The sequence below is a fragment of the Cinclus cinclus genome, chromosome 11 (assembly GCF_963662255.1).
Source record: "Cinclus cinclus chromosome 11, bCinCin1.1, whole genome shotgun sequence".
Lineage (NCBI taxonomy): Eukaryota > Metazoa > Chordata > Aves > Passeriformes > Cinclidae > Cinclus > Cinclus cinclus.
In genome coordinates, this window is record NC_085056.1 from 4,528,223 (window position 1) to 4,555,931 (window position 27,709).

The window sequence follows — 27,709 nt, forward strand, 5'->3', positions numbered from 1 at the left end:
CTCTAAAAGCAGATTTTTGAGCAGGGGAGACTCGGAATCAAAAGGGTGAGTTAGAAAATTCTGAGGTGTTAAAGGTGCTTCATATCACATGAGATACAGCACCTACAAATCTTTTCTAACAGAAGGTTAAAAACTGAGACCCACTTTGAGGCTTAGCTCCTGTGACATCTCAGGCTAAGTGGTTACACCACTGAAGTTCCTTCTTGAGCAACCTGGAGAGTTGTGATTACTAATATGAACCAATCAATTTTTCATGGCTGAGCTTCAAAGGAAAATGAAAGAGTAAGAAAAAAGTTGCTTTGTAACAGAATGAAACCGCAGTCAGAATGGGACAGTATCACTCTGACTTTTCTCAAAGCTGCGGAGCAGGGCAGGTCTGTGAGAGGGCAATGAAAATGAATCAGTGTGCTTCCCCAGGAGGTGAAGGAAGAAAGAAAGAAAGGAAGGAAACCATCTCCTATTGAAATATATAAAATTTGTAAAAAGCATACATGGGACCTGAACATAAAATCTGCACAGCCTGTAATCCCTTCAATCTGAGCTAGGAAACATGAAACAAACACAGCACAAGAATAAAACTAAACTACTTATTAAAAGCCTACGGTGTTTCTCCTCCTCCCACCTATTCCCTTTTCAAAAACATTTTCCTTCTGTCTGTGCTCATCTCATCTGCACTCTCATTTCAGTCGTTTTTTTCTTTTTTTTCCTTTTTTTTTTTCCTCAGTCCATTCAAAGCTCCAACACAGGACAGAAGTGTTTGAATCAGGGAAAGAAAGGGAGATGGATTAGTTCTGGCTGCAGTTAACAACCACTGAAATGTGCCAGACAAAGAGGCTGGGCCAGGAGAAGGAGGGAGCACAGCGCTGCAGGGAGATCCTGGGACAGCGCCTGTGACAAACTCCCTTCCCAGCTCCTCAAAGGGTGCTGGGCTCAACACCCATCACACAGCTCAAATCCCAGGACTGACCACATAAAAGGGGGAGGACAACTGCCTAGCACTGATTTTTGCAGGATTTGCAATTCCAGGTGAGCAGCACAGCAGCCAAGCTGCAGCCCAACCCGTGGGTTCCGGGGATCACGGAGCCAGGCGGCGACAGATCAGAGCCATCACCTGCCACTGCACACAGCCTCCCTCACCCTGAAACCTGTCCTGGGGGACTGGCCAGGGCACAGAACAACCATATTAATTAAATAATCCCCAACTGCACTGACTTTGCCTCTGGGCCATCATCGCTCTTGGCCTGCCAACATAATACATTTTCCTTCCCCGGGATCACCTTTCACCAAAATGAAAACCTGCCCGCATGTCATGTGCAGCACAAACAATCCAAAACATACGAGCAGCCCAGGGCAACCTCGATAAACATGACATAGGATAATCCACTTGGGATATTCAGAGCATGCCACTGACCTATTGGGGAATGCAGAGCAGCCAGGGGAAGCTCCAGCGGGTGCTTGTGTTTGGAAAGCAGCGGTTCTCATCTCTGAGACACTGCAAGCCCCAAGTCCTTGGGCTTTGGAAGATCATGAAGAGACAAGAGCAACTACTCAGAAGTAGCTTGTTCTCCAGACTGAACAGATTGACAAGGCAACCTCTGTTGTCAGATAATAATATGCCCATAACCCCAGACATGTACCTGATCCCTTCTTTCCCTGGTTCCAGGTTCAACTCCCTGAATTATATGATGTAAGGTTTAGCTCAGGGCGCCAGGGCAGGCTGAGAAACAACCTCATCAGACCTCTTGTCAATACAAGGCACAAACCTGCTATCTGCAAAACAGTGAGGTGCCTTTTCATGCTCTGCCTTCTTCTGAGATGGGCTCATTTGGCTTTTTCAAAAGAAGAAAATTTAGAACCACTGAAAGACCTTAGAAAGGTTCTGCCCTGACTGCTGAGAACAGAAATGGGCTCCACTGCTCACAGCTGGCATGGAAGCATCAGGAAACAGCAACAAAAGGTTGCCCAAAACAGGTTGAGACATTGGCCCCATAGAGGGGTACAAGTGTCTGGACATCTGGACAGACCTTTGCTACTACTGGCAGCCATGGAAACAAAAAATAACACAGACAAAGGGTAACTGCTTATAATACAACACCAACAGAGCTTCCCCAAGAGGGGTCTGTTCTCACAACCAGTTGACCTTGCTATTTGGTGACCCAGATTTCACTGCAGAGACAGTTTAAGTGTCTCACTACCCTCTGGAACCAGTGGGGGGGTCCTTCAGGTGAAAGACAACTTTGAAGTTCTCCAGCCCAAGGAGTGGATACATGGCCCCTTCTACTGCAACTTTCTCTGACCATGGTTGTCCTGTTCAAGCACAAGTTTGGCTGTACAAGACATTCCCAAATGCATGGAAACATTAACAGGCAAGTAGGAGTTGGGCAATGCTGAGCTGTTTTCAGAACCTCTAATTTAATATGATAAACAGAATTTTTTCAATCAATTTTGTGCATTTTCCACACACCAGTTTAAGACTTGTAGCAGTCAGGAGACATTGGCTGGTGTCAGTAACACTATCAGAGTCCAGAATGAGTTGCAGAATACTGACACAGAAGTTTGATCCACTTTAGAGTGCAGGACCAAAATACTGTTACCCTAGAGACTATGTCTCCTTTAAAATCTGCCCAGACTTTGGGTCATCTGCCAACATCTTTAAAATCATGATTTTCTATTTTCCTTTAGTAGGCAATAGTTGTGTTTTATTACTCAACTACATTAGAAAAAGGGTCAAAGATGCTCTAGGTGCTGGAAGAGCCCCATAGAGGAACTTTCTAAACTGCCCTTTTAGATTTCTGTGCAAAAAGTGAAGCATTACAGTGATTGGCAAATAACATCTTCAATCAATATTAGAAGCGAGTGTTTCCCCCCAAAAGTAAGTACTGTGTTAAGAGTTAGGTGAACAATAAAATGTCCTCCTGTTGAAGCTACTGTTGAGAATTCTTATTTGCTAGACTTCCAATAATTAAAATTAGCCTAAATAAATTACTCCCTGCTGCCCTAAGTTAATTATGTAAAAAAGATATCATCGCTGGTGACTCTTTTGTTTTGATGATGATACTGAGTCAAACACCTAAAAGAACAATCAAACTCAATGCTAAGCAACTTATTTATGTTTGGCTTACCACTGTTATTAATAAGAACATTATTTCACTGAATGCCTGCTGAGAGCTCAGCTCCTGGATAGCAGTTGTTTTATAATTAATGTTTTCTTCCTACTGGCATGTTCTTCCACTCTCTTTCTTCATGTTCTCAGATTCTCAAAGTACAGTAATAGTATTTCATGCAACAGAAATCCTTTGTTCAAGAAGAGTTAGAGCATGAAAGTAATCAGCATCACAACAGCATTATCTTGTATTTTTGGTAATGACTACAAGCCCTTCTAGAATGCTTTTCCGTCACTGGTTTCAGCATTTAAAAAACAACATTGCAAATCTCTACCTGCATTTTACAAATTAGTAAAATGAGGCTTTTAAAAGTGACTTATCTAAAACCCCCCCAGTGAGCCAGTGGCAGAATCAGGAGCAGGTTCTGCATTACTGCTTTCAGGCACCCAAAAAGTCAAGGGATGAACAGGAATGGAAGAGAACTCAAAGGAGAGGAGCTACAGCCCTGGTTTTGCCTTAGGAGCTGCCCTATATTCTCATAGGCTGTGATTTCCCAAGCAGGGTGCAGGCTCTGACCGGCACTCTGAGGAGAGCTGCACCAGTTTTGTTATCACTGGTCCCTCACTGTGCACATCCTGTGGGTTTCACCTTTCAGAACTCCTGTTGTACAAGCAGAAAAAGAGCCCAAAGCTGCTCCACACCTACACCACCTCTAACAGCAACGCATTCCCATTTTCATTGCTGCTGCTGAACAACTTGATTTTTAAAAAGATAGGAAACGCATCAACAAAACAGATTCTTTTCAGGTATGGAGTGAAATGAGTTCTTTGCGTAGCAAATTAAATGGAAATTGGGACCTGGCATATCAAATGTTTAAAAGTGGAGAGACTGCGAGGAAGAACATGCCCATTTGTGAATTTGTTTATAAGTGTGTGTCAGCTGCATGATGAAACCAAAACCGTCAATGCTTAGTGAGTCAGCATCCAAACCAGCATCAGGACTGGGAGAGTGCACAGTGTTTATGGAAAACAGGGAGAGTCAAGGGGACAGGAATAAATATGCGACGTGTTTAAAGTAGCACCTGGGTGCGTGGAGACTTAGAAGCAAACTCATGCTGCACTTTTTTAACGCAATCATTTTTAAAAGCAGAAGAACCTAGGCCAAAGAGAAAAAATACACAAAATTAGCCTTCACAGCAACTTCCTGCTCAAGAATCTAATGGGAAGAGTATCTGGTATTCACTTGTCCTGTCTCCAGTTTTGAATGAGTGCTTAAGTAATTGCAAGTCAGCTGTGCAGTAAGTGGAAGAGTGATGCTGCAAATTCGTACTACGTGCTTAGAAAAAAAGGCAATGTGGGACAAAACCTTCACAAAATCCTCCATCACAGCAGTCTGACTTAATTCTATTCCTTGAGAGTGTGCCCCCAGATGTGCATTTGTCTACAGTGTAGGCACTTGCTCATGGTTTACAACAGAGTCCAGATTTCACCCACCCTGTCGTGGATTCTAAAAAGTTAAACTATGACTTCATTAAGCCTTACACTGTTTAAAAGTAATTAATGTAGAAGTTTAACAGTTTGCCACAAAACACACTGCAACTCATTATCAGAGCTAGCTGTCAAAGTCAACAAAGTTGCTTTACTGCACTTCTATTACCTGCTCCCATTCTGCAGTCCATCTTTTCTATTATTCCTTTTCACTTATTTATCCAGAGAAAACCAAGCTTTTCCTGAAAAACATTTTCCTTTATACTCCTGTTTAAGATATTTAGATGATTTGCCTGCCAGGAATCACCTTGCCAGCATTTTGCAGCAAAGACTATTTGGACACCTGTACCAAAGCAACTGGACAGAGACTCCACTCTAATACAAGCAAATCTGAATAAGTCATAAAACTTCTAGAAGCACATGAAGGGAGAACACCTAAGTGAACAACATTAACCGTATGGAAATTCTGCTAAAGTCAGGGCAGTGGTACTGCCTATCACTGCACAAGCACTGAACCTAGCACAGACCTCCTTTTTCTAGCTCTGTCTCTGGCAATCCCAAGAGCCCTGGAGGAGACAAATGGGTCTTTTTATTTATTTTTGGTGGGCAAGAACAAAAACAGAAACCACTGGCACCAACATCTCGTCTTCTGTAAAATGCCTGAGGCTCCCTGTACAAATAAGCTTTCCATTTTCATCTTCCTAATGCTATTTTTAGAACATCTTGGCAGTGCCAGATGCCTCTTTCAAAGGCTGGACTCTCCAGATCTGGAGTTAAGATTTATAACCATGTGCTGGCTAGCCACAGATGTTGAAGACAAGAGGCCTGTGGGAAAAGCCCCCCCCGGTTAAGACGACATTGTTCTAAAAGCTGTTCAAAACAGTCACTCACAGCATCTTGAGTATTTCCACGTAGCAGCCCAGGATCCTGTCTGCCTGGGCACTCAGCTCGATGCTCATGGTGCTGCAGGTGGGGCTGACCATCAGGCAGTCGATGAGGTTGGGCTCGCTGTCGTTGCCAACGCCGGCTGTCATCTTCTGGTTGGCCGTGTTGTTGCGCTCCACTTCCACGTGGATCTCGTTGGAAGTGACAATAACTGGTTTGAGACGGGATTCAGTCAAGGTGGCCTCCTGAGAGACCAGGTCAGGACTCGTGTGAAGAAGGCGGAGGGGGAGATTGGGCTTTCGGTCACACTGCTGCTGGCAGCCATTCCGAATTTCCTTCAGGCTTGGCGAATTGTCCCGACTGAATTTTAAAAAAGAAACAAATAATTTCAGTAGACAGACAGACCAGCAGAGAGTGGGAGAGAGAGTGCAACTCTGGGAAGCCACGATTTTTTGCAATTTCCCACTGCATTTCACTCCAGCCCATTGGATGGCTTTCTTCTGTACAATCGGATTACTGAAATCAATTAAAAACATTAAAAGGCTCCAATAGGACTGCTCTGCAGCCCCTATTTGACAAAGATTTGAGCTTTTCATTATTCTAATTGACAGACCAGTTTAGTCTAAAGGTGAACTTTCCTGTCCAAGTTGAGCAAAGCTGTAACAGAATCCATGCCCAAGTATGTATCTGGCTACAGTACATGCCCAGACATTTGTCTGCAGCCCTCGTGTCTGGAATTCGTGTTGGACACTGAGCAGCCCCTGTCCGTGCTCTGCCATGAGTAAAGTCAGATAGGCATAAACAAACAGGAAACATAGCAGAGGGGAACCCTCAGTGTCTACTGGAAACTGGCTCATGTGTCAAGAACTGCGGCATCTATTTTGCGGCAAGTGAGGAATCAGATTTTCCACAATAACAGAGACAGCATTGTGAAACCAGCTCGGGTTCAAAGCTGCAGATACATAGGGATTTACACACAACTCTGTCTTCAAGGTCTCAGCCCTGCCTTTCATCCCTCCCTTGGTGAGTACCAGGGAATGAAGGTTCAGCTTCTTTCAGGTTTTCTAGCACAGCCATCTCACACTGATCTTGTTTAGCAGTGCCGTGGGTTTGGAAGGGAGTAACATGTGGTCAGCTGGGAATTCATACTGACCTGTTGATAAATTCCTCGTAACAGGAATAAATGGCAGCTAAGCAGACAGCTACGAGATTTGGCAGGACCCTGGGATGTGGGCATTGTCCTGTTGGACCATGCATGCTGAAAAACAAAAAACATGATAACGTCATTGAGAGGAAGATTTCTAAGGGCAAAAGCAGCCAGACAGAATATGGGGAAAGACCTTGATAGGCATCTTTGGGGGATCTCCAGAAGGGCCACAAGAGAGATATTTTAACCTTGTAAATTCAATGGCTCTATTTATGAATGAGGGTAAGACGAATCATCAATTTAATTGATGTGGTATTCCTGAAGTCCTCCCAAAATCTCACACTTGAGAGAGCATTATGAACTTGAAAGTTAATTTGAATCATCCTGCAGAGACTTTGAGTCTAAATCTGTATTAACAACGTATGCACAGCAAAGTCTATTTGCTTGTAGTGTGGAAGTAGGCAGGAAACCCCAGCCTTATCTGAGAATTAGCATTTTTTAAGAGACTTCAGCAACAATCCCTGATGGACTTGATTTATTTGCTGTTTGCCAGTACAAAAAAGCACCAGCTACTGTCAACAGCCAGTAAAGCAGGGCTGGGAGAAGTAACACACCAAAGCATGGACACAGGATTGGAAATACACCATAAATTAAATGTAGCTAACCTGTGAATAAACTTCTTCACCACCTCCATTCCAGCATTCAGCTCATTCAAAGACAGAATGTACTCCTGAGTAAAGAGCCGCAACCGAGGGCACTTCCCAAAATCCTGTCCAAGAAGGAGAGACTCGGTGAAGATGGTGAATGTACATCGAAACTGTGGGTTTTCAAAAGAAACCAGCTCAAACACAACTGAATTCACATTGCTATTATGCTCACAAGCTTCAAGAGAAGAGCATCTCTGCACACTGAAGTAATGTTCTCCCCACTAATAATGACAGTGTTTCCAATCTCTTCTTTACTTTATACCCACTTTGAAGACAAAGTTCTGTATGAAACAAACAACTAAAACCCAAAAAATCTCACCTATACTTATATTTGTATTGCACTTTTCACTTAATATTTTGAAATACATTTTTTTGTTTGGCACTTTTGCTTTCATTCCTAACTGCAAATTTTTAGAAATAAAACTCAAAAAATATTGTATATCCATGTTTGGCATGGGTATCTATTCTGGTTTTAGAGAAAATCATTTTGAAATGCTATCAATAAGCAACAAAGTATGAAACCAGAGATCCACTTTTTCTCCAGGGATTTTACTCCAGCTATGCTGTGAATTTGACAGGTGAGTTCAAGAGTGGCTTTCTTTAAATCCTGCAGTCAGAGAGGCACCTGCTAAGTGAAATCCTGCATCTCCTCACATCACCTGCTATTTTTAGATGTGAAAGGAGTAAATTCTGCTGTCTGGTGAGTGTTATTCCACAGCACATTTCCTCACATTTACACAGGTGTAACCTTATTACACAGGTGTTATAGAACTACACAGCTGAATTTCCAAGTGGGGAACAAGGTCCACTGAGGACAAACAAGCACTCCCAGCTACTCCTCCAGCAGCTGCCTGTGGAAGTTATCCTGAACAAAATACATGGCAACTGAAATGTTAAAGAAAAGCCACAAATGGTAATGAACCAGTGGTGGTCTGTAAAAGGGATGATAAACTTCTGTTAACTCGTTTTAGTTTCAGGCATTTCTAAAGCACAACCTGTACATTAATGCTTGGTAAAATTTACAGTGAAAAAATGAGCAAAAACTTGAACACAAGCTTAGGCTGAACAATGTCTCCTTCAAGCCCTAAGTGTCTCTCTGCTGGTACTGAATGGATGCCTGGTAACTTGACCCAGCAAAGGGACTGTGGCCAATTCCACATCATTACAATTAACATCATTAAACTTTTAACAACTCTTTCTGGCAGGTGCAAACACACTTGATCCAAGGACAGGAGACCATGTCTGCTTCATAGAACATTTAATTAATTTAATGAACAGGCCTTGCAAGACAGCTTTTGCAATTGCAATTTGCTTATGAAAGTTTTCAACCTATCTAGGTGTTCTAACTGAAGCTGGAATCCAAGTCCAAGAGATCATAAAGAGGCGGTCATTGCTGAACTCCATAAAATAAAATATCTCTCTAAATTTAATATAATGCCCTACCACATACCAAGCACAGAACAATACATCCCACCAATATTGATTGCTCAAAAAAGAAAAAGAGGAAAAAAAAGAAAGAAGGGCTATATTCAAAACATTTGGGCTGAGCCTACAAACAGCTAAAACCCAAAGGTTTGGGAAGTTGCTGAGCATTCCTCAAACAAATCAGCACACAACAGCCTCCAGTCCTGCATGTAACCAGTATTCTCACTAAGACAAAAACTTATCCTTGTTATTGAGATGTTAAAATCAGAGATAAATGAGACATACTTTCCACATTTTATAGGTAGAAAACTGTGGAGCAAAACTTGTTGGGAATTTTCAAAGGCCACAGAACAAACTGGAGGCAAAGGTGGGAAGAGCCAGCTCAGTCTCCTGCCCCAAAGACTGCACGGGGCCTCCTGTGGTGATGAAGTTTAGTGTCTTCCTAAAGAGTAACTTTATTTATGTGAGCACACACACACATTCACTAAAGCACTATTCAGTACACAAATCCCCAGAGAGTGGTAAAGTGCCCAAATCCACTCCAATTAATACCTGACACCATAAATTCTCCAACTACACACTGCGGTACAGACATGTTGATTTTCAATCTGCAAATGTTAAGTATGGTAAATATACCCAATTCTCTGAAGCTAACCAAATACAAGCATTACACTATGCATTTAGATTTTATTTGAGACCCTTCAAGAACTCTGGATGCTTTTAAAAAAATCAGTCTGCAATCCAAGAATAACATTTACAGAATATTTCACTGAACACTACAGAATATTCAAAAATGTTTACATGTCTGCAGAGTGCTGGCAGAGAGCCAGGAATATGACCTTTTTGCCATCTTGGGCTTTCTCTTTACCAAGTTCTGTAATCTCAGGGAGTTAAATAATAAGATTGGAAAAATAAAAAATATGAACTGTTTTCTACTGGGTTCATGCTAATCACAGCATGACAATGGATGGTCTCTAAAATTATATGTTAGTGAAAAGAAGTTGATTATAAAGTTACAGAGGTTCATCCTTGAGATCACAGCCAAATCAACTGCCTTAAATATTTTATTTAATTCATTTGTTATTCTTTGCCACTGCATTGTGAAGTAAGATTTCTTCATGTCACTTAAAAACATTGGCAGAAAACATAATATGCCACAAAAGCTGGAAAGCTGGTAAGTACCCCAGATCTCTATTAGGAAAGGAATATGGATCACGTAAGAATATTTTCAGAGTTTGGGGAAGGGGAATTTGGTCTACAGGGTGGAAAGCAAAGCAGGGCATTTATTTCAAACACTGACAAGGAATTGATCAGCACTGAGAAGAGAGAAAGTCTGGGTAAAAACAGACACAAAATGACACAGTACCTAAATCCTGTAATGAGTAAAAAAATAGCAGTAGAAAAGCATAAGGATATTCAGGAATCCTAGGTAAGAACTCACTGGATATGAGCTTGAAGAAAAATGGAAACCAAGAAAAGAAAATGTGTTGAGGGCCCCAGTTCAAAATTAACAAAGTTGCCATTCTGCTTTTGTTATTTATTTGATTTTAAACTGTTTTGACTGCAAATATGGTATGCAGGGAGTAAATAAGGAGCCAAGGGCCAGGTGGGAGAGAGCTGGAGCTGCATATGGTGGCACTGCTGCCAAAAGAAACATCCCTCAACGGCTTTGCTTAGATGCTTTTGAGGATCCCACTGAAAGTTTATTATTTGTGCACTGATGAAGTAACACACGATTACATGCAGCATTCACACTTTGGGGGAGCAGATTTAGATACCACAGTGCATGGCAGGCAACAGAGCAGCAGCTGATCACAAAAGGTATGGCAGTGAAACTTCTCCAGACTGCTGGAGCTCCCGTGGCATGAGCACTCACCATGTTGTGTTTGAGAATCCTCTGGACCACCGGGGTGAAGACCTCGATCACCACCATGGACCGTGGGCGCTCTCGGCAGTGCTGGAACGAGCAACAGGTCACATTTTGGGAGATGCAGGAATTATGGAGATGGGTCTCCCCTGGCTTTACACTCCACGTGTGGATTACCCCAAGATTAACAAGATCCAAGAGCTAAATTAATCTTTCCTGAGATTAAGGTTCTCGTAACACTGCTCATTCCTATGGATTTGCTGGCATCTAGTAGAAGATTCCCATGGTGGTTCACAAACCTCAAATTCCCTTCCCTGTCACCTATTCTTCCCAAAACTCACTGCAATGTACCATTCTGGGATCTTATTGCCAACAGTTTTAGAAGGAAAGGGGCAAGGAACAGGAAGATATGATCACACAGGTAGTGTAATGCCCCCAACCCTCCTTTCTCTGGGATCCAGGCTAAAAACCTGCAGTGGATCTTGGATGGTATCAACAACCCACTCTCCCATCACAGGATGAAATATATAATCATAATGTGTCAGTCAGAGCAATTTAGGTTGGGAAAGACCTGTGAAAGTCATCTAGTCCAATCCCCTGCTCAAGGTAGGGTTGATTTTGTAGATGAAGTCTCCTTTTCATTACCCTGCCCACCTGTTTTCCTTTCTGCAACTATACACACCCCATTGCACACATTTACAGACAATTAGGTGCCCATCTCTGAGAGAGTAAAGGCAAAAAAATCCAAATAAGGAATAAAAATGCATCAAGTCTGAGGCCACTGATGACCTAAGAGTGCTTATAAAAATGCAAGTCAGAGGAGTTTCTGTCACCTGACTCAATTTCTGTAGGAAGAAGCAGCTGATGAATAACTCTGGATGGGAATTACAAGCAGCATCCAGAATATTTGACAAATGCATACCCAGTCATCAGTAAGCAAATTTAAGCAGACTTGAAACTGAAACACAAACAGGCCTCAAGGAAAAGTAGTATTTTTAAATCCACAAGGTCTGCAATCCAAAATACTCCGAAGTTTATGGAGAAAGGATACAAAATGCAGCACAAGCATGGATTTACCAGAAAAGAGGATGAGTCCTTATGATCTTCCCACTGCCATTACCCAGTGACAAAATACCATAAAGGGTGAGTTACACACATCTGAACACAGGGGCTCCAGTGATTTCTGCATTAGCTAAACACAGCATGCAGTAGAAATCTCTTGTACCCAGACTGCGGTGTGGGAGTCTCAAAATTTTAACTCTCACACAGTATCAGGATGAAACAGTCTGATATACTAAGCATATGATTGCATTTATCATAATGGTGGTGTTCACTGTTCCAGTATCAATCCTTGCTGACCTAAACCTGAACTCAATCTGGGCAGGAGGTAAGAAGTTAAAGAAAAAAACCTCCTGCTCAAAGAACTACATTCATATACAACTATGAGATTTCAGAAAGCAAAGCTGTTCTGATACCTTGCAGAAGAATTCACAGAGGTCAGGAGGAGGATGGTTGTTTTCCAGCAAAGGTGCAATTGCCTTGAAAAAGAAAGGGAGAAAAATTTAATTTCAAGGCAGCAACTGGAGAAAGCATATTGCAGGGAAGTATTTTTCTTGAGGGGATAAAAGCTCACTTTTAGAAAAGGACAAAAGAATAGAGAGAAATTAGAGGTGGGCCATGTGTTTATTTTACAACTGAGCTCAAGCACACCTCTGCTACGAATCCTCAGGAAAACTCTACTTTTAACTACATCAGTGTAAATATGTGAAACGGGCAAAGGAATGCAATATTTTAAATGGTTTAAGTGGAAGCAGGAGCAGACCAATTGCTTTAGGATAAAGCAAGGATGAATCTGGCTCACTGTTTCAGTTAGAACATCTCCCTAAAAGAAAAAACTGAACCACATACACATATCCTTTGTGAAGAGTTCGAGCTCTTTTTTGGTGAGAAAGAGCTCACTAAAAGCAACCTAGCACTGTTCTTACCTGGGAGGACCCTATTTATCAAAACCAAGCATCTAACTTTGTAAAAGCTGAGAACAACCATTCCTTTGTTGCTACGCAAACCAATGTGCTTATGCTGGGTAAACACATTAGAGGTCATACCTGCCACTGAGGGGGTAATGAACTTATGCTGTTGTTACTTCCTTTGTAAATAAGAAAATGGTACCAGAATAATATAATTCTATGTGGTGGTGCCTTCGGGCTTTTCCACTCTTCAGTTACAGGGATTCCCAGTACCCACTTCAATGGAAGACGCTGAACACAGCAGCCAGGACATTTTGTATTAAGCAACTGAACACCAGATATTTTATCTGGATGGCACCTGGGGTTTTAACTAAGGCAACCTGTTTTTGCTCTCCCTCTCACCTCCTTTCTCAGCCCTGTGAGCCTGCTTGCAGTCGCTGAGTTTCAAAGTCACACACAAACAGGTCAAGATTAGTGTTAATTTTAACAACAAAACCTGTTTGGCTACATGTAAGAACTATGATACTCAATATCATGTGCCATCCTCCTGTAACTGTTCACTCCTCCTCTGGTGGTGGCCAGCCACAGGGGATTGATGGAGGACAAAGCCCCATCCAGTGAGACCAGAACATCCTCACTCCCCATCCAACACCTGAGCTCTAGATCTTTCCTGAACCCATCTTTGGGATTGCTTGCTTTAGGACAACACCACCACAGACAATCAAGCAAGCAATGGCTCTGCCTCTGTGGTCAGTGTGGAGGGGTGACAGCCCGAAAGGACCTTTTCCTGTGCTTTCCTTATGAATGCCATGGTCCAAAGCATGAAGCAGATGGTCAAAAGCAGACACGTGCTATGCCACGCTGCCCAGCCATGGCAACACGAGCATCCCCATCCTGAGCAGGAAGGGACTGGTTGGGATATTGATCTGCCCCAGCACCATCCAGAGGAGGAAAGCTGGTCCCATCTGCAGGGCCAAACACTGTGTACTTTCTACATGCTACATAAGTACACAGTATTAGCAATTCTTTCCAGGAATAACCCAGGTTATCTGGGTAATGGCAGTGAGCTCTGAATGCCCAGGAACTGCCAGCTCCTTAATGGCTTGGGCACAACCTACACGAGGGCAGGACTTGAACTGAAGATGCCATCAGACAGAGCAGAGGAATAACACAGGATGAAAGGACCTTTGGAGGCCACCTGGTTCACCTTCCCTGCTCACAGCAGGGCCACCTCACATCTTGTATTAAAAAAATCCATCCCCAAAAGCAACCAGCTGTAACTGGGGGCGTGAACTACCACTGGCACTAGAGTTAAACAAAGTGATAGCAAAGAAAAGCAAATTCTACTTCAGAAACTTATCTCAGTGGCTGATTCCAGCTAAAAGGGTACCTTAAACAGCAGTTAAACACAATTAACACCTAATGGCAGCTACCTGAGACGTTGTTATTTTGCAGAAAGAGTCAGGGAGATGTGATACAATCAGGTGGTGGTGAGGCTCTAGATTAGATTACTAGGAAAACCACCTGGAAATTGCCAGAGAATTAAATTAAATCACAGTGATGGGGAACCAAGTTCCACCTCTCTGATAAACTGCTGAGATTTTATACTTTGTTTCACAAGCAATATAGCTGCCATTTGATTCATTTATTTCTATGTGTAAGTATATGTGACCTACAAAAAAGAAAAAAGTTTAAGAGGATATTTTTACAAATAGTTAGCAGGGAGTTAAACTGGAATGATACAAGAGCAATCCCTTGCTCACATACTCTCAGCAATGGAGACATTCTGTATATGGCAGCATTAGCCCCTTAGGAAACTACTCAGCCTAAGGGTTTTATAGGACACATCTGGAAATAATGGGATTTGACTATTTAAAGTACATATATAGATATGGATATTGCTGTGTAGCCTCCTAAGGAGACCATTTGGAGAGACTGTTAACACTCAACATGCTGTGTTCTCTCACACACGCTGACAAGAAAGCTTTACTGTAATTCATCTACCAAACAAGAAAAGAGAAATGACAAAGCCACACAAAAAACAGACAAATGGTTTTCATTCCTGCCTAAGCTCAGCAGCAATGGTGGAAAAGCTTTCACATTTGCCCTACTTCACTGGGGCAGAGACAGGCACTAACAGAACTGTTATCAAACAACATTGATTTGTACTCAGCTTTTGACAGAAAGATACTCACCACAATAATGCTCTCATGGTCTTGAGTGGTTAAGTTGTTGTTCTGAAAGAGTTGAATAGAAGAAATATGAGTGAGTGAAGAGCACTCTCAAGTTGGTACACCAGCACACAAAATCCCACCAGACAAAAGAAGAAAGGCTCAAGACTCAATTGCTTATTTTCTGAATAAAACCCACAGCATTAAAATTATTCTCCTAAAGGAGGTGGTACATTGCCTGCTATGAGGAGTGGTGCAAGCCTTCATTGCTCCTTCAGGTCAGCACACAAACACCAGGATGCCAGAGGTCTCAGTCACTTGAAAAAGTAAAGCCAGCAATACTTTTCTTTAAAAATGTTTTTTTGGGACAAGCTGTACGTCTCTACAAAAATTATTAAAAAGATTTTTGTGGATGGGTTTTTTTGTGGCCAGTTTTCCAAAAATTATTTCTTTAAACATGGTATCAGGAACAGCCAATAAATTGACTGAGAGTCACCTATACTACCACCTATGCAGAAGTTTGTTTTTCCAGCAGCATAATCCATCCAGAGGTTACAGTGGTGTGAGTTGCTAAGACTTTTCACTACTGAAAGAAAAAATAGTGGATTTTTTTGCTTGTATCAAATCCTTCTATCACATCAGAACTAAGATATGAAAATCCCGCTTGGCATTACGATTCCTGTCCATGAAAAGTTAAACATTTGAAACAGATGTCATAGGAAGAACACAGATAACTCTGAAGAAAAATGCTTTTCTTTACCAGAATTAGTGAAAATAAAATAGCTGAACAATTAATTCATTGGTGTGTGTGTGTGTGTGTGTGTGTGTGTGTGTGTGTATTGGTATAAAAATTTTTGGCTGTGGACGCAAAGCCAAAGGAACAGAAGTCAAAGGGAGCTTTACCACTGACTTAAGGCACGAGTTTAACCCATGATAAATTTACTGTAGATAATTAAAAAAACCAAAGAAACAAAAAACCAACCAACCAAAAAAACCAAACCAACAAACTCAAGATAAATGGGACTTGTTTTGTTTCCAGAAATCTACGTAACGTGGGTCAAATTTTCCTTCTCCCAACCAAGTGCAAACTCCACTCAAGTCAGCAGAAGTCACGAGCAGACTCACAGGCAGAATTTTGACAGCACAAGTTAAAATAAAACCCACCCCCAAACTTTTAACTGTTTGTCTGTCATCTGAGAGTGACAGGATCCCTGCTGAGGCCATACCTCTGAGAGCAGCTTGGAGACAATCTCCAGGGGTGCCTGGTGGATGGAGTCGTCCTGCAGAGGGGACGTCAGTGCCATGTCCACCAGCGTCCGGATCTCCTTCAGCACCACCTCCCAGCGGCTGGGGTTGCTCAGCACCTTCTTGTACTTGTAAATCTTCTTCTGCAAGACATGTGAAAGGGCCACATTGACACCACCATAAACCCTTGAAAGGAGCTGTGCTTCCTACTGCCCAAGGGGGCAGCTTTGTATTTTGAGTTTTGCCTTTTCTGGCGGCTGAAAAGCTGTACTCGAAACATTTAAATGGACAAGAAAACCTTTTATGTTTAAACCAGTTTCTTCTGTGGAAGCAATGAGAAACCATGATTCTTTTCATTTCAAAATGAGCTTTTTAACTACAGAGCATCTTTCTTTTCATCATCTCCTCTTGCAAACACCTTCTTCCTCAGGCTAACAACAGATACCTGCTATTGAACTGTTTCTAAAGCTTAAGTTCTTTCTAAGAGACTCATTAAACATGGGGGAAAGAGAGAGAAGTCATCAAAACATCACTCTTACAGATCCTTTATTCTGAATGTGAATTCATATTCAGAATTCATTTAAATCAATTTTACCAAAGCAAAAAAGGCCTCATAGACTAAGAGGCTTTTTTTTTCTGTCTTGAAGGAGCCTGAAAAGTCATGTTACACCCTCCAGCTGCAACAGAAGTGAACATGTAAAGTTTCCAAATCTTCCATGCAACAGCATTTCTACTCTCAAGAACAGCATTCCTAATTGCCTAACCCCATCTACCCCAGTTCCCTGCAGGCCATTGACCATGTCCAAGCCCCATCCACAGACCAGCTGGATAAGCAGAGGACAACTTACTCCTCAGCAGCCATGTGACCACAAACTACTAGAACAGAGGCTGCTTTATATTATAAAAAGCAATCTTTAGAGAAAACCCACCCACCCACCCAAACTTCCAGAGGTGGCTTGATAGCACTCTACAAGTTCAAGGAAATGATGGCGAGTGTTCAAATGTCACTCCTGAAAACAACACGAAGGGCACATGAGAGCCAGGAGGGGCTCCACAAGAGCAAGGAGGCTGTGCCAGAGGCAGGGAAAGAGCTCTGCACTGAAGGGACAGCACTGCCAGAACCCCTCTTGTGTTTAGTTCACATGCCCCTCCACTCCCCTCTCTGCATGAGCCTGGTCCTCAGCAAAAAAGGATGTTGAGAAGTCTGGACACATGCTCAGGTTTATTTAGCAGCACTGGCTGGGCACATGTTTACATGAAAACATCAGTGTTTTGCACTAAAAATGGATCTTACATTCCTTGGCAGCACTTCCCTGAAAATCAAATAACCTGCCCATTTTGTGCAGCTTGCAGATCTCACCTGCACATTTTGGGCTACACATAAGTGTAACACAGGCAGGGCACTCTGCAAAGAGCCTCCGTGTTTTGTTTTGCTTTGGAGCTCTGCAGCTCGTGGCATTTCCCCCTGTGCTCGCCCAGGGCAGCCCCAGCAGGAACCATCTGACCAGGCTGGCTCTGCTTATCAGTCACTTCCTTCCCACCCCAGAGCAAACCTACTGCTCAACAGCAGTCACCTCTGTACTCCCACCTGAAACACAAAAGAGAATAATGCAGAAAAATACAGATTTCAAACGCATTGGGCATGTCAGCATTGATAGAGGGGGGAAAGGAGAGTGGCATTAGGTTGACATGTAAAGGCTGATAAAGCAATCCAATTATCTTTTAATTAAATTCATGCCAAGTACAAAATCACATTGGCAGTGTAGTTCACACTTTCAGTGCATTTTAAGCCACTGAAAAGCTAAAGGAACATAAAAATATGCTGCAGACATTATCAAATGTGGCTGGGATTTCAGAACTGCACAAAAATCTTTGTACTTCTGAGCTCCTTGGGACAGAGCAAATCCAACAGTAATTTTAAGCTACCAGCACTACTACTACATCACAGATTTCTTGGACTCCTTAGGAAACTTCAATCACAGAATTTAATTTCTCTTATTCACGTAGAGCCTTTATTTATGGTCTTTTTGTTAGACTCACTCCAGCACTAAATCTAAGACAAACAGACAGTTTTTTAACTAGAAACAACTCCTTTCTGACTAACTGAGGACACTAAACCAAGATGGCTCAAGAGATACACTTTCCAGGGCTGAACTTATTCTTTGGCTCTGTACTGTGAAGAAGATCAAACTCAAAGCAGAATTGGAAGCTGACAAAATGTGGAGACAGGAAGGATGAGAGTTGGGTCACTGGGCTATTACAGCCCTTCCTCTCTGGGCTAGTCCTTTTTTGTTGAGTTACAACTCATTTTCAGAGCAGCTCCTTCAGCCTAAGGGGAGCTGCTGAAGGAAACTCTTGCCCAACAGGACGCTGCTCAGACAACTCCACCACAAATATCCTTCTTGTGCTGTCAAATCCACTCTTGCTTGGGGTGAGGGAGGAGTAAGGGAGTTTTTCTTTCCCTTTTAGAGATGTCTATAAGTCTGATGATGCTGACTCTACATAAGAGGGAAGACGGCAGGAGCTTTACCCACTGCCAAGCAGGGAAGACCAACCGAAGCTACTGCTCAGGGCAGGCAGGCAGGGACTCAAAGGAGCATCAAGGGACAGCCACCTTTGCAGACACACCGAGCCTGCTGCAAGCACAGAATCCAAACTTACCAGTGTCTGCTTCACATTTCCAGCACAAAGGACTGAGCGGCAGTGACAGACTGAGCTGCAGTCTGCAAACGACACTGCAGGAGTTTTGAATGATGGTGGGAAAGCAGCAGAAAATAAATAAATAAATAGAGTAGCCATCCCCAAGAGGGCTGAACTCTGCTGTCCTGAACCTTTGGCCATGGTTACAGTGATGTTTTTCTCAGCAGAATGCTTTTCACTGTTGATCGCCTTGCTGAAAGCCTCAATTAAAGCCTGAAACCTATCAGTGGGTTACAGAAGCAATTTGCTGTGTCTCAGCAAGCACTTAGGCAACACTGAACCATCTGCTCTGTTCTACCTGTGCTGGCTCTGGAGCAGGGAGCAATAATCACTCACAAGCTGAAAAACAAAGCTGCCTGGCAAAGACCCACATGGAGAACAGGAATGTCAATCCAGGGGTTCCCCCCCCAACCCGCCAGATGTAGGTGTAAAAGATGCCTTCAGTTGCTGAAAAAAAATCACATCATTAATAGCCTGAACACAAAAAAATACCAGGGTAGGAATCCAGTTTATAGGGGGATTTTACTAAAAGGAGTGGCTCCTGTGAAAATTTATGTGAGTGAAAATAAGATATGCCAACTTGGAATTTGACCCTCCTAGTTACTGACCAGCCAGAGCCACACAGCCAGTGTCACTCCAAAATCTTGCCATGCTGACTTTAAATGCAAAACCACTGAATTTATTAAGTACCCAGAAGAAGCAGATTGAGGAGAATAAGTGATGCTGACAGGGCATCTTTCATTCTCAAATCACTCTAATTAATTAAGTCTTGCAGAAACTCAAAGACCTAAGTCTCAATCCTCTTTTACAGGAGAAAAGAACTGAAGTCCACATCTCAAAAACTATTCTTCTTGAGTTATTAAGCTAGGAAATGTGACACAAATCTATAAGCAGTTGGTTTTACCATCAGTGCTCAGAAGTCTTTGAACACTGCTGTGAACACAAAGTTCAAGAGAGCCTAGGAAACTTTCAGTTTTTTTTAAGTAAGATCTTCATGTGTTTTTCTATCCTATAATGGCTTCATCTCATAGCCCTTGCTCATACACCACTTTCTTGGACAAGAATGATAATACTGATGTAGTCAACAGCTAAGAAAAATGGACTCTAATGTACAAAATCAGCCAGCATGGAACATTTGCCTTGTTGAGCCCTAGCAAGACCTTTCATGTCAGGAACATCTTAAAGCAGCCAGCACAGCACACCTGATCCAAAAAGGGAAAAATGAAGTTAAGCCTTTTTGATGACAAAATTTCATCCCTGCTTTGCCATTGCCAGCCAGGGAACGTTCTGTACTCTCGGGAACTCATCTTCCCATCAGCAAATACTATCTTCATTACACAAAGAAAATTAATGGCCATCCCTAATGCTGAAAAGCCTGCTAAATTCTAGCTCTCTTCCCCCTTTTATCATGTGCAGCTTGCAAAGGACCACTCAAGTCTTTAGAGGGGAGGCTCCTGCAGGAACAGGACAGGATTGAGCCCCTGCAGGAACGGGACAGGATTGAGCCCCTGCAGGAATGGGACAGGATTGAGCCCCTGCAGGAACGGGACAGGATTGAGCTTCTGCAGGAACGGGACAGGATTGAGCCCCTGCAGGAACAGGACAGGATTGAGCCCATGCAGGAACGGGACAGGATTGAGCTTCTGCAGGAACGGGACAGGATTGAGCCCATGCAGGAACGGGACAGGATTGAGCTTCTGCAGGAACAGGACAGGATTGAGCTTCTGCAGGAACGGGACAGGATTGAGCTTCTGCAGGAACGGGACAGGATTGAGCTTCTGCAGGAACGGGACAGGATTGAGCCCCTGCAGGAACGGGACAGGATTGAGCTTCTGCAGGAACGGGACAGGATTGAGCCCCTGCAGGAACGGGACAGGATTGAACCCCTGCAGGAACGGGACAGGATTGAGCTTCTGCAGGAACGGGACAGGATTGAGCCCCTGCAGGAACGGGACAGGATTGAACCCCTGCAGGAACGGGACAGGATTGAACCCCTGCAGGAACGGGACAGGATTGAGCCTCTGCAGGAACGGGACAGGATTGAGCCCCTGCAGGAACGGGACAGGATTGAGCCCCTGCAGGAACGGGCATTGCCCTGGAGGGCTGTGGGTGCCAGCAATTGTTTATTTCTTGCTGAGCAACGAGAGCAGCTCCATCAAGAGGAAAAAGGTCAGGCTCCCGCACAAAGGTCCCCCCCAGCTCATTGCGGGACGGATGACACGGGCTAGTGTTACACTTTGATGTTGACAGTGCTTATGTAAAATGGAGGTGCCTCTTGCTAGATGCAAATTTGCAGAGATAAAAACAACACAGAGCAGACTCTGGAAAGGTTTTCTCCACTGCAGCAGAACATTTTGTTCAAACGCTGCGTAACAAGAAACAGGAAGAGTTGCTGGTGATGTTCAACACACATGTTGGCCTGTCCTACAAAGCCCAGGTGCACCATGTATTCTGCAGCATCACCTGCTGGCATTCTGACTTTTAACTTATTATTTTCATGAAAACAAAGAGGGCATGGTATCCCAAAATTTGGCCATACCCACATTCTGCTTTTAATACTAGCAGGTATCACTTACTTCACAGCACTCTGAAAAATACCTAAGGTTAATATGCTGCTAACAGAATTTTCCCTGGTAGTCAGAGATAGACTTAAATCACCAGCTGAATACACTGAAAGCTTTTGGAACTATGTTCCTACCTGCAACATCTACCAATATGAAAAAAAAAATAATAACCCAACAAATTTACCTGAAGAGACTAAGTCTATAGAAAGTCCCAATCCAGGCATATGGCTGGGATGAGACTATGGAAACTTTTCTAAATCAGGGACTTCAAACTGCTCATGCTGCAATAATCAAACTCTTCCTGACCTTCTGAAAGTTCTGTACAGAAAGACTAATGTGCTGCTCTCTAAAATAGATGCAAAACGGCAGCAGCAAACTTTTGGTCTCTACCATGTTTTCAGGTCACGGCATTTTTTGCGTATTTTCATTCTACCCAGAGCAAAATGTTGAAGTGCTTCAGTTGCTTCTCTGAATGCAATTGCCATGGTCAAGGCTCACTTCCCCACAAATTTCTTTCCACAGGCCAGAGAAATGGAGAGAAATATTACAAGTACGTTCTTCTGATTATCACTCAGTTAAGATCTAAATAACACTTTGGCTTTTGCCAACTCATATAAAAAATATCCTGGTAAAATTCCCATTATTTATTACACTGCAACTGGCACCTGTGAATCTATGGCCTGAATAAATATACCCAGTGACATTCTCTACCCCAAGCAACTTGCAGTCTGGATGATTAAAAACAAGAAGGAGAAAAAGAGCAAGAAAACCAAGGTGATTTCCTTGAGGTCATATGGCAAGCCAGGAACAGAGCAGAATTGAGGTGTTCAGGCCTCTGAGGCAATTGCTGGATCCTGACACTCCAAGGAGAAGCACCACTGGTAGCCACTGTGCCCGTAGCAACTTGAATGTTGATACTCTCTTGCTGTGCCTTCCCCATCTCACTATCTCTGGCCACCACCTTTTTCAGTCTACCCTTATTCACCTGTTTGTTTCCACCAGTGTGTGCCACCTTGCTCCAGCTCTCACTAAGCCAGGCAAGAACCCCCCAAGGCTCAGGTCAGCACTGTTCCAGAGCTGACAGAGTTCAATGGGTTCAGCTGTTACTGATGCACAAGCTGGAACAACCACACAGACACTTCTCGCAAGCACGGGGTTTGTCCTTTGCTCAGGTACCCCTGGGACAGTACCACTGCACAGGAAAAGAATGCTGAAATAAACACAATTTTAGAAGTGTGAAACAGAGACAAAATGCATTTCTGCTTGAACCAAGAGAAGTGCAAAGTGGACATGGGATAAGGGGTGGGGGGGTCACAGGGCAGGCTCCTGAGTCAGCTCTCAGCATGACACCAGGCAGCTGTGACATTAATGCACTGAAGAACTTGCTCCTGAAGTATACTATATATCTCACATATATATATCTATATGTATATGTAAATATTTCCAACTCCTTTCACACAGTTGTCAACTGACTGCCCATCCTCCTGGCCTTCTGCTCTCTGATGTGCTCAACACTATTGCAAAGATAACATTCAGTAACAAGAGGGGATGAGAGGATAGAATGGGAAGAATATTCTACTCAAGGGAAAGGAAGAAAAACAAAACCATAACATTCATGAGCTCCACTGAAGACAAACCTGCATGCAAATGCAGTATGTGTGTCTCCAAAAACTGAAAGCAACTCAAAAATTGTGGCTTCCTTCTAGCCTCCCTAAGCTGGGAGTGAAGAGGTCATTCTTGGCAGACCTCCCCACTACCAAGCAAAGAAACTGGGCTTTGTTTCTGCTGGTGCCTTGTCTTCCCCTCGAACCCCTGCCCAGCCCTTGTGTCTCTAAGATGCAGGAACACAGCTGGTCGAGCCAAACCCAGCTCTACCTCATTCCTGCATTTGAGATGCTGTAAACCCAGCAAGAAAATGCAAAAGGCCAAGTGTGGCTCCAGCTGCACTTTGCCTGGGCTAATGCGGTTACTCTTGTAATCAGACCTGTCCACAGGGGAGACATTTTTTGGCATGGCTGACGCTGATGCATTCCCCGAAACCCTCCATCCCTGCTTCCATTTCCTTTTGGCAAACACTCCCATTCTTCAGGCCCCAGTTCCAGCACCAGCTTTACACTTCAGGTTGGCAAAACATCAGCTTTCATCCTGCACACAGCAACTGCTGTTCCGTATTTTTCGTACCAGAGCCAAGTTGGGGTTTGTTTTTAATGTTGCTTTGGCTATGCGGAATTTCACTATGACTGCAGATACTCCAGCAGAAGCACAAACCACTCCCTGCTTGCAAAAAGCATTGGAAGAGACAAACCCAGTATCTTGGGTTGAAAATTTCATGTGACATCTCCCCAAATGAAGAAATATTCTAAAATATGTTGCCCATGAGCATTTGGGTGTTTTGATTTGTTTTCTGTTACTACACAGAAGTCACACAACATTTTTTTCCTCCTGATCTTGGGCAGGAGAAAAAACTTCAAAACAGTTGATGAACACAACTGTCCCAGGCATACAGGAAAGGTTTGCCCTAACTGCAGGCTGGTGAGAAGGAAGTTTACAAACCTTCCTGAGTTATTTGAATATTTTCTGCAGAACAAGTGAGAAAACCTTCACAGAGGTTGTTGGCCTCACACAACAGGGCAGGAGCCAGATGCTCTGCCTGAGCTACAGGACTTGAACAGCCTCTGACTCATTAGCAGAGGGAAGGTTTCAAACATGTTCAGACACAACTGCCTCCTCCTCCTGCAGGACCTCACTGCTCCCTGCTGCAGCAGAGCCTTTTCTCCAGAGCAGCAAATGCCCCACACAGCCACTGTCTGTACATCAGGATCTCCGTGTTCTGGCAAAACCCACAGTTTCCAGAGAGGTGTGAGTCTGACTTGCTCCTGTATTTGCCGCATGATCCAGAGTCAGAAAAATTATGTCCAAGTCAAAAAAAGAGACTACTAGAAAAAAGCATGAATATTTGTACCATACACACTCCATGCTTTCTGAAGCCTTCAGCAGACTAACTGCATTGAGTGCAAAAAAGTAGTATTAAATAACTAAAGCACAGCAGACACCGTGTGACTGTGGATTTCGACATGCAGCAGAGAACATATGACAGAAGGCACTGTGACATTAAGTGCCATCTAGGTGTGGTCCTTGCTGTGTGCTTTTCTGTGCAGAGACCTACAGTTACTGACTACATTATAAAATGCCTCTGACACCCAGCTGAACTGATCCAGGTTCCTAATTACCTTTTACCTTCATGTTCTGCACACGATGGCTATGTCTGTGGAGCCTTGGCATCCACCAGCTCTCAGCCAGTGGTGGAAATAAAAAGACTTTGCCACTGCAGAGAAAAGATACTGTGTAGGAAAAAAAGGAAGCATACACAATCTTATCATCAATGCACTTTGACCAGATCTGGTAAAGCAAAAAGCTGTGCACAAGGCCACCATGGAGCACAGCCAGGCATACCTGCCCTGGCACTGCACCCTTCACGTCCCACTCAGGCACGAGACAGCTGGTCATCAACGGGAAAACAGGACATGGCCTCATCTGCAGGGCTGCATGACTGATGACAGAAATTCCAGGCATGTGAGAACCCGGATCGGAAGAACTCGCCGCCTGAGAAACCACCTCCATCTGAGAGTAAGCAGCTACTATCACTGCACATTGTAGTAACTGCTAACAAAAGATAACCTCAGAAAGATTATCTATCCTCCTTTTATTTCCTGGGAAATTCCAGTAAGCTGAGGTAGCACCCACTAGCATACAAAACAATTATTTCTTCCCAGATATATAAAATGGATTAAAAAGCCACGTCATCCTTTTTCCTCAATACTCTCTACTGCTGGTAGTGGACACCCTCAGCTATTTCTGCTCTCCTCTCCTCTCACCAGTCAGCAAAACCTTCCAAATGGACATTTACCCACCCGTTTCACTTTCTCCTCCTTGGCAAATGTATTATTTTGCTGATTTTCTAGCTCCTCAACACCATAAATGGCTTTGAAATTGGCTTCTCTCTTGTGCACCTGCATCATCAATGTCGTCAGCAAGAGATGTGCACGGCTCGAGGAACATGTTTGTGTCAGAAAGCTGCTGCAGAGCCTTAGGGAGAGCAGGGACTGGATGCTTATGTGATGCTTGCAAGCGTCTTAAAAGGGACTTGAGCAAAGCAGGGTATTCCTGTCTTCAGATCTCTGGGCTTTGGAGCACTGAATTTTCCAGTTTCTTACAAGGAGATGCCCAATCTCAGAGCAGCATTTGTATCTGAAACATTCCCAACATTTTGTTCCATGCTTTTATATGGCATCCTATTGTGCCACATCAGCACAAACCCCCAAACCTCCTGCAACTCTTCAGCCTACCATAATGCCACTGGAGCTCTGTAATTTCCTTGTTTTCCTTCTCTCTCGTACAAGTGCTGCGTGTTGTGCAAGACTGAGCAAAGACTCACAGCTTTCAGATTTCTGATCCCAAGAGTCTCATCCTTGCTGAGAACCAGGGATCAGTGGGGTGCTCCCAGAACCACTGCTCATCTCATGCTCAAGAATCACTCACAACGTCCCTGTCGTCCGTGATGGATCTCCCCTCTGGTCACACAGCCTCATCCAGTATTCCCATCTTAAATAAGACACCAAAGAGCACCAGAGGCCAGGTGATGGGAAATAGCTGCAATGCAATAGCTTCTGAATGAAGAGAAGGGAATAAAGGACATACTTGCTTTTGGATAGGTTTTTTTTCTGATTTTAAAGCCATCAGTGTTCTAGAAAAAAAAGACAAGCTGTGACAGACAAGATGAACATGAGGCTTACAGCAAGAGCTAGGGCAGATGATAGCTAGGGCAGAGACACTTGCTGTTTTGTAGTTTTCTTTGGGTATTAGCAGCAGTTTTATAATCCCCTAATACACTATGTATATTATAATGTAAGGACAAAACTGTGCAAGAAAGGAAAAAGAAATTTAGAGCAACACCTAGATCCCCTTTGCTCCTTTAGGGTCTTGGAGGTCTTCTGACACCAAGAGCTCTCATAACATCCAGAATGCAGAACTGAGCCCCATGGCAGCAGCTTAACAAGGCACTTAGCATGTGTCATCTCCCAGAGTTAGGTTTTCACACCCAGTGCATCATGTGAGGAGGATAATTACACTCCTGGGAAAGCCTACCAACTCTTGTCCTGTCTGCAGAAGAGATCTTCTAAAAACAGATTTTTCTGCAGCCAGAAAATTATTCTCTGAACAAGAGAATAATTTTGGTGCAGCTCTATATTATGACAGCTATAGGTGAGAAGTTGTAATTTGGTGAAATTCTTGGTCACCATGACCTCAAAATCCTGAATTGCAAAGAATTAGTCATAAGGTCAGCCCTGGAATAATGCAGAGGAGCAATTCACCAGCACAAAACCCGAGGATCCCTCTTGGCCAGCAGCTCAGCATTCCTGAGAAAAAACATATTCCAGCAATTGTATCTGCTCCTCTTCAGAGCTGAGACCTAAGCACACAATAACAAGCTGATCTGTTTATTCAGCTGTTTTTGACACCCCTCTATCTTCAGACCTAATATTAGTTTGAATAGGACAGCATCCAAGTCTAGAGGGGAAAATTTAAAGCTGGTCCTGACTTAGCTAAAGCAAGATAGAAAATAACTATCTAGTTTCTACTCAAATTTCACCACTAGGCCATTAACTGGCCTGAGTTCTGCCTCCTTAAAAAAGGCCATTTTGGCAATGCAGGAGGCAGCTATGGGCGCACAAACCATGTGTGCCTATGGCTGGATGAGGGCAGGGCAGCTCAGAGTAGCAGCTCAGATCCAGGCTGGCATCCCAGCACGTTGCCAAGAGCCTCCTTGGGTTGGACAAAGTGCTGTGTTGACATGGATATGCAGCTCCCAGATTTGAAGTGATTCATGTGAAGCCAACACAGAGCACAGCCTGTGCTCAGCTGCCACTGCTGCAGATGTACCTTCTGGGAAGAACCTGCTCCAGTGGTCCCCCAGGAAGAGTGAGGTATTTTCCCAGTGAAAGCTTAAAAAAAAAAAAAAATCTAGCCATTCCACCTCTTCCAGTTCTTAAAACATTACCAGCATTTTATAAAATGAATAGAAGAAAAAACTTCCTGTCATCATCTTGTCTGTTTTTCATCTATTCATTTTTACCTCCCAAGTGAGATCTGTGCCTTTCTGCTGTGGCAGCACAGCTACCTCTAGCAAAATGAGATCCCAGAAACAGAAAACAAGGCCAAGAATTTTCAAGTGACTTCTGATAACAGATGGCCTGAGACTGTCAAACTTGTGCTGGAAAATGAGAGAGACAACAGGCTTCATGTGTTCATGAAGATATCTCAAGCCAAAAAGAAAGTTTAAAAAAAAGACAAAAAAGACATCCCCTCCCAACTTAATTACAAAAAATAAATGTTATGGAAATAAAAGGCTGTGAGTATGGCAAGATTTCCATTATGTTGCT

General features: G+C 43.3%; 1 protein-coding gene across 1 annotated transcript in view; it reads right to left on the reverse strand.

The window, feature by feature from the left end:
- The window catches only part of CMIP (c-Maf inducing protein), a 130,293-nt gene that overhangs the window by 18,749 nt on the left and 83,835 nt on the right, over positions 1-27,709 (reverse strand). The window contains exons 4-10 of the mRNA XM_062499914.1: positions 15,987-16,148; positions 14,785-14,826; positions 12,098-12,160; positions 10,632-10,712; positions 7,289-7,392; positions 6,630-6,734; positions 5,483-5,836 (exon numbers count right to left, since the gene is read on the reverse strand). Of these exons, the coding sequence (XP_062355898.1) occupies positions 5,483-5,836; positions 6,630-6,734; positions 7,289-7,392; positions 10,632-10,712; positions 12,098-12,160; positions 14,785-14,826; positions 15,987-16,148 (911 nt within the window). The remainder of the gene's footprint in view (positions 1-5,482; positions 5,837-6,629; positions 6,735-7,288; positions 7,393-10,631; positions 10,713-12,097; positions 12,161-14,784; positions 14,827-15,986; positions 16,149-27,709) is intronic.